Genomic DNA, 7,327 nt, shown 5'->3' on the forward strand with positions numbered 1-7,327 from the left:
AGTGGAGGGGGAAGGTGACTCACGCCCCGCTCCTCTCTCCTCCTTCCCCTTCTCCCTGGGCGCCAGGTCTGACGTGGATTCTCTGAAGCGAGAATTGCAGGTTCTCTCGGAGCAATACTCCCAGAAGTGCTTGGAGATCGGAGACCTGACCCGCCAGGCTGAGGAACGGGAGCGCATCTTGCAGCATTGTCAGCAGGAAGGCAAGGGGCTGCTGAGGCAGAACCAGGTAGGAGTCAGGGGACAGAGTCGGGAGAAAATGGGGGGCTGCCCCGACCCCAGTCCTGCTCCAAAAGTCCTGGCCCCTTGTGACCTCCCCGCTAAGGGGGAGACAGAGCGCCGCCCCAGGATGCCCCTGCCCGATTCGGGGATCAGCATGAAAGCTTCCCTGTCCTCAACCCCCGAAAGCGCTGTCCCCCTCCTGCCTCGGTTTCCCTTTCTGTCAAAGGGACTGGGCAAGAGGACCCCGGAGGTCCCTTCCAGCCCCAAGCTCGGTTCCTTTGCTTGCCAGGAACTTCACTCACGCCTTTCAGAAGAGATCGGCCAATTAAGAAACTTCATCGCCTCCCAGGCCTCGAGCGAAGGCCACGGGCGAAACAACGAGAGGAACTCCTACGAACTGAAGGTGAGAGAGCCCATCCCCAGCTCTGGTAGTGAGTGCAAAGAGGCCCGAGTTCCAGGTTGGTTTGGGAGGAAAGACCTTGATCACATTTTCTTTGAACAAGCGGGGGGAGGAGGGGGGCAGCTACATGGCTCAGAAGACAGAGCCAGGCCCAGAGACAAAAGGTCCTGGGTTCAAATCTAGCCTCAAACACGTCCTAGCTGTGTGATCCTGGACAAGACACAACCAACCCTTTGCCTAGCCCTCACCCTTCTGCCTTAAAGGTGTTACCAAAACAGAGTAAGGGCTAAGGGAAATACATTTTATTAATGTCTTTACTGTCATTTGGTGGGGAGAGAGAGAGAGCCTTCCCCACCCCACGCTCATCCTTGCCCTTGTGACAAAGAAGAACAATTAAGGAAAACGAGATTGTCACTCTCACCACCAACTTCACAGGTTTGCCATAAGGAAAAATCGTTTTGCAAACTTTCAAGTGCAATCTGATGTGTGTCCTGGCATTTGCAGACCTACAAGAAGGCCTTAAGGGGAAGGAGAGGGACAAGCAGGCAGAGCCTTGAATGCCGAGCAGAGTTTAGACTGATCACGGGTGTTGGCTGGGGGCTCCTTCGCACCCTCTCCAGCTTGGAACCCCCAGATGGTCAGGGTTGCCCTCTCCCCCTCAGATGCTCCTCCGGGTGAAGGAGAACGAGCTTCAGTACCTGAAGAAGGAAGTTCAGTGCCTCCGGGACGAGCTGCAGATGATATACAAGGTGGGTGTGCGACAGAGGCAGGGGGGCTGCGGAGCCACAAGCCCGCCCCCCACTGCCACCCCTTCCCCTGAGACACAGGGGTGCTGCCTGGCCAGGCCTGTGGAGGGGCATTTCACAGAATAGAGCCCCACACACACCCTTAGGGGGCAGCAGGGAGTAAGGGGCCGGCTGCACCCAGTGCCCAGCCCCTGGTCACCCTGGCTCCCCAGGGGCCTGCTTCAGAAAGTCCGCAGGCCTGCTGCCAGCCTCTGGGGGGCCGGGCGTGTTGGAGATGGAGAAAAGCGGCCCTCCAGTAAGTCTGGGTCTGGGGGCGCTGATCATCCTCAGGGGCTGTGGGGAGGCTCCAGGAAACAGAATTCCAGAATCTTAGAGCCGGAGGAGGGCTTAGAGCCCAAGACCATCCCATCCACCCTGTGCCCGAGCATGACATGCCCTGTGTGCCCACTAAGCTAGACCAGTTCTCGACTCCCTTGTGCCCTTTTTAGTGGGGGAGAGATTGCTTTATGCTCTTCACAATTACTGAGATGGGGGCAGCTGAGGGCAGCTGGGTGGCTCAGTGGATAGAGAGCCAGGTCTAGAGATGGGAGGTCCTGGCCCCAAATTTGGCTTCACAGCACTTTTCCGTGACCCTGGGCAAGTCACTGAACCCCCATGCCCAGCCCTGACCCCTCTTCTGCCTTGGAACCCACCCACAGTACTGATTCTAAGATGGAAGGTGAGAGTTAAAAAAAGTACTGAGGATACACCTCCTCTCCCTCTCCCATGCCCTTCTCCGCCCCCAAACCGGAGGAATCTCACAGGCCAAATTTTGGCACACGTCCATCCCACTGACCCCACTCCTCCTACCCCACCCCACAGGGACCAGTCAGCAAGTGTTCCTTTAGCATCTGGTCAAAGACAGACAAAGACAGAAGTGAACCAGCGCCTGCCCTCAAGGGGCTTCTGCTCACTCGCTCTCTCCCTCCCTCCCTCTCTCTCTACTTACTTCTTCCTCTCTCCATCTCTCTCTCTCTCCTTCCTTCTTTCTCTCTCTCCTTCCTTCTTCCTCTTTCTCTCTCTCCTTCCTTCCTCTCTCTCTCTCCTTCCTTATTCCTCTCTCTTCTTCCTTCTTCCTCTCTCTCCTTCCTTCTTCCTCTTTCTCTCTCCTTCCTTCTTCCTCTCTCTCTCTCTCCTTCCTTCTTCCTCTTTCTCTCTCCTTCCTTCTTCCTCTCTCTCTCTCTCCTTCCTTCTTCCTCTTTCTCTCTCCTTCCTTCTTCCTCTTTCTCTCTCTCCTTCCTTCTTCCTCTTTCTCTCTCTCCTTCCTTCTTCCTCTTTCTCTCTCCTTCCTTCTTCCTCTCTCTCTCTCTCCTTCCTTCTTCCTCTTTCTCTCTCCTTCCTTCTTCCTCTCTCTCTCTCCTTCCTTCTTCCTCTCTTTCTCTCCTTCCTTCTTCCTCTCTCTCTCTCTCTCCCTACCACCTCTCTCCTTTCCTTCCTCTCTCCCTCTCTCCTTGTCTCTGTCTCCTCCCCCCTTTTAAAACTTTACCTTCTGTCTTAGAATCAATACTGCATATTGGTCCCAGGGCAGAAGAGTGGTAAGGTCTAGGCAATGGAGGTCAAGTGACTTGCCCAGGGTCATACAGCTAGAAAGTGGCTGAGGTCAGATTTGAACCAAAGACCTCCCCTCTCTAGGCCTGGCTCTCCATCCACTGAGCCCTCATTGTCGCTATTTTTAAACCACAATCTTCTGTCTTAGAATCAATATTAAGTATTGGTTCCAGGCCTGGCTCTCCATCCACTGAGCTACCCAGCTGCCCTAGAATTCTGCTCCTGAAACCCCTCCCCTTGACCTTTCTCCCGGCAGGACAAGCGCTTTGCCTCAGGGAAGTACCAGGATGTCTACGTGGAGCTGAACCATATCAAGACCCGGTCAGAGTGGGAGATCGAGCAACTGAAGGAACACCTCCGCCTGGCCATGGCTGCGCTCCGAGAAAAGGAGTCGCTGCGCAACAATCTGGACAACTAGAGGTGAGCGGGCGGGCTGGCAGAGGAGAGCCTGCACAAAGGAGGGCTGCAGCGGGGTCCTGAAGGCCGCTTGGGAACTCTGAGGAGCAGAAGGAAGAGAGACGGTGCTGTAGGCATTGGGGACAGCCTTGGCAAGAGCTCCGAGAGTGGAGATGGAGCACGGGGGGAGGAGGAGGAAGCGGCTTCAGAGAGAGGCTCAGGGGAGACCTGGGGCCCGCTAGGAAGGCTCACGATGCAGAGGGGGAGTTTGGGGAGCCAGAGGAGTCGGGCTCTCTCCTGTCCTGTGATAATAATGACGACCCCCCCTCTGCCACGTACCGTGACGTGTTCATCAGGCCGTCTGCCCCGACGGATTGCCTCCTGCTCTTTTGGCATCCTCAGTGCTGGCACATTTCCTTGGCAGGCAGTGGTGTCTGACTCTGTGGCACCATTTAGGGGGTTTCTCCAGCTCATTTTCTGGACAAGAAAGCCGAGGCCAACGGGGTGAAGTGAGTTGCCCAGGGTCACACAGCTAGGGAGTAAGTCGGCCTGACTTCAGGCCTGCCCTTCATCTACTGTGCCACCTCACGTAATATTTTTCACATGTGTATTGTTTATTTTGTGTTTATTTTTATATATTAGGGTAGTATTTCTAGTTGCATGTAATAATAATGCACTGCTTGATTGATGTACTGCTTGATGGTCCCGTATCATGTGCTAGAAAACATGGTCGTTGGGCCGGACGCTCTGTACGGGTCCTCCACGGTCCTTCAGCCGCCCCTTTCAGGCCGACAGAGCAGCGCTGATCGGGCCCATTTAAGGGATCAAGAATGAGGTGGGGGCCGCTGGCTGGCCCAGACACAGGACGGCCTAGGTTTCAATGGCCTCGGACGCTTCCTGGAGGTGGCCCGTCGCCCAGCCCTTAGGGCTCCTCTGCCTTGGAATCCATGCTTCCAGACCAGGAAGGCGCAAAGGCAGGAGCCCGAGGCTGGGTCCTGGCTCTGCGGGGTGACCTCCGGCAAACTGCCTGCCCTCTCTGGCCTCTGGTGCCTTACGTGCCAAAAGAAAAGATGGGACTAGCACGCGGCCCGCTGCTCCAGGGGCCGGCTGGCAGGAAGCTGCCCTCATTTCCTGCCTCTTGTCTTGTAGGTTCCGGTCGCTCCATCCCCTGTTGGACCCTCCCAGCAGAAGGGAGACGCGGTCTCCCCATTCCCGAGGAGACCAGAAGCCAAGCTTTCTCACCATACCTTCCTGGGCAGCGCGGACACACACACACTCACACACACTCACGCACACTCATGCACACTCACACTCACACACTCACACTCACACACACACACTCACACACACTCTGCGGATCTGAGCGCGCCCTTCACACTGGGTCTTAACGTGCACCTTCTTCGGGATTTTATATGTGAAAAGATTTTTATAGAGTTTTTTTCCTCCCCCCTTTTTTAAGCCTAGAACTGAGGGGGCTCTCTCCTACCGCCCCCCTCAGCCAGCAGCCCCAGCTGGGGGTGGGGGCAGCCCCTGCGGCTCAGTCTGCAGGAGGAGAACCGGCTTCCCCCCACCCCAGCCCCCCACCTCTCTCATTCCTGCCTGCTGTGGGCCTTCCCCCACACCGAGGCTGGCTGCCCCTGCTGCCTCGGGCTGGGGATGGACAGACGGACGGATGGACAGATGGCTATGGGGAGGGGGAGGGGACGTGTGAAGCTGGGCCGCCGGAGCCAAAAGTGAAGGCGGGGCATTTCTCCTGCACAGTAAACTTTTAACTTAATAAAACATCCTCTTAGCTCTGGGTCCTCGATCCCTGGGAACGAGAAGCGGGCAGTGGGGAGCTGGCCTTTCTGTCCCACAAATTCAGTTAAGAATCAGTGCCACAGGGGGCAGCTGGGTAGCTCAGTGGATGGAGAGCCAGGCCCAGAGACCGGAGGTCCTGGGTTCAAATGTGACCTCAGCCACTTCCCAGCTGGGTGGCCCTGGGCAAGTCACTTAACCTAATTGCCTAGCCCTGGCTGCTCTTCTGTCTTGGAACCAATACATAGTATTGAATCCAAGACAGAAGGTGAGAGTTTAAAAAAATAAAAAAAGAATCCATGCCACAAAATCAGAGGCACAGAGATCTGGTGCTGGGAGCGACCTTAGAAGCCATCTAGCCCACTTGACAGATGAGAAAACTGAGGCCCAGCGATGGCCACTGCTAGTTAGTGTCAGGAATGGGACTTTAGGGATGGATTTCCTCTTTCCCCATTTTTTAGCCACGCAAACTGAGGCTCAAGGAAGTTCTGGATCACAATCCGGTTTTCACACACTGCCATTTGTTGCTGTTTTCATTGACGTTTTCCCTTTTCTTGATAAGTCCTGAGGTTTTTGTGTTCCATTTTCATGCCCCAGATATTTCCAGGGATCGGCTTCTTCCACAGACCCGGCAGGGTCAGAGAGCAGAATTTATAGCCCCCGAGTCCGCCCCCCCACCTTCCCACGGGAGGCTCCGGAGTTTAGCCCAATGACCCAACAGACCCTGGGTGCCTCCTGTGTACAGGCCTTGTGCTAGGTTCTGGGAGACTCACCGAGAACAATTACCCCCCCCCCCCCCGGCTGTCCACAGTCTAAGAAGGGAGCTAAGCAAGTTAGACCCATGGAGAAGGAACCATAACTAGCAGCTTGGACCATCAGTTCCTAAGGAAAGTACTCAAGAGGGACGCCAGGGGGCGCCGTGGAGCTCAGAGCCTGGAGCCAGAAAGGCTCATCTCCTCAAGTTCAAATCCAGCCTGAGACACTTACTGAGTGACCTGAGCAAGGCACTGAATCCTGTTTGCCTCCATTTCCCCTCTGCCCAACGAGCTAGAGAAGGAAATGGTGAAGCCTTCCAGTATTGTTGCCAAGAAAGCCCCAAATAGGGTCATGAGACTTGGACACGACTGAAGGAGGGAGAGGTCCCTTTGGGCTGGACAGCTGGCAGAGGAAGCATGGCCTCGGATGGGATTGGGTCTTCCCAGGACAAAGGGTGGTGTGAGCTCAGACGAGCCAGGAGAGAGCTGGGGCACCAAGGTCCCAGCGAGGCAGCGACAGAACTAGGAATGGAACCCAGTTCCTCCCAGTGCTCCACATGTCCAAGATGGCGGCCCAATGGAAGCGAGGAAGGACTAAATGAGCCCAGCAGCAACTCTATAGCCTTTTTAAAAAATCCTCACCTTCTGTCTTAGAACCAATACTGTGTATTGTACTGGTTCTAAGACAGAAGAACAGAAAGGATTAGGCAGTAAGGGTTTAAGTGACTTGCCCAGGGTCACACAGCTAGGACGTGTCTGAGGCTGGATTTGAACCTAGGACTTCCCATCTCTAGGCCTGGCTCTATCCACTGAGCCACCCAGCTGCCCCCTATAATGTTTATTAAGCATCTACTGTGTGCTAGACAATTGTGAAGCAAAAAGTAAAGCTGAGTTCAGAGAATACAGGGGAATCTACCTGGAATTAAGAAAATATCAATAATAGTAATATTCAGTCATTACTGATGTATATCAATAAATCCAAAATAGTAATAATAATATGGTGCTTCAGGGTTTTGGAGATGTTTACAAACATCTAATTCAATATCCACACCAACCCTGATAGGTGCTGTCATTCCCATTTTGCAGTTAAAGAAAGTGACTTGCCCAAGGTCACAGAGCAGGAATCTAAGGTTGATTTCAAACTCGGGTCTTCCTGACGCCACTGCACCATTTAGCTGCCTGCCAGTTGGGGTGGTAAAGAAGAAAACTGGATAGGTAGAGGAGAACAAGATACTGAAGAGACTGGACCTGAGTTGGTAGGCAATGGGGAGCTTTTGAAGGTTCATGACCAGAGGAGTAACGTGCAGGATAAATTGGAGGAGGAAAATCTGGTTGAAAAGCTATGCTAATGGTCCAGGTGGATTAGGGATGGGCCTGGAGACTGGAGAAGAGAGATCTCTTGTTGCTGAGGTAGGACTCAGGACTTG

General features: G+C 54.3%; 1 protein-coding gene across 8 annotated transcripts in view; it reads left to right on the plus strand.

Moving 5' to 3' along the window:
* Positions 1-6,896, plus strand: part of TRIOBP (TRIO and F-actin binding protein) — an 81,340-nt gene extending 74,444 nt beyond the window's left edge. For all 8 annotated transcript variants that reach the window (XM_056798904.1, XM_007503463.3, XM_007503465.3 and 5 more), the window contains 5 exons: positions 67-226; positions 509-622; positions 1,282-1,368; positions 3,209-3,372; positions 4,498-6,896. In XM_056798904.1, the coding sequence (XP_056654882.1) occupies positions 67-226; positions 509-622; positions 1,282-1,368; positions 3,209-3,370 (523 nt within the window). In that variant the 3' untranslated portion in view covers positions 3,371-3,372; positions 4,498-6,896. The remainder of the gene's footprint in view (positions 1-66; positions 227-508; positions 623-1,281; positions 1,369-3,208; positions 3,373-4,497) is intronic.
* The last annotated feature ends 431 nt before the right edge of the window (positions 6,897-7,327 follow it).

Source organism: Monodelphis domestica, chromosome 5 (genome assembly GCF_027887165.1).
Source record: "Monodelphis domestica isolate mMonDom1 chromosome 5, mMonDom1.pri, whole genome shotgun sequence".
NCBI classification, from domain to species: Eukaryota; Metazoa; Chordata; class Mammalia; order Didelphimorphia; family Didelphidae; genus Monodelphis; species Monodelphis domestica.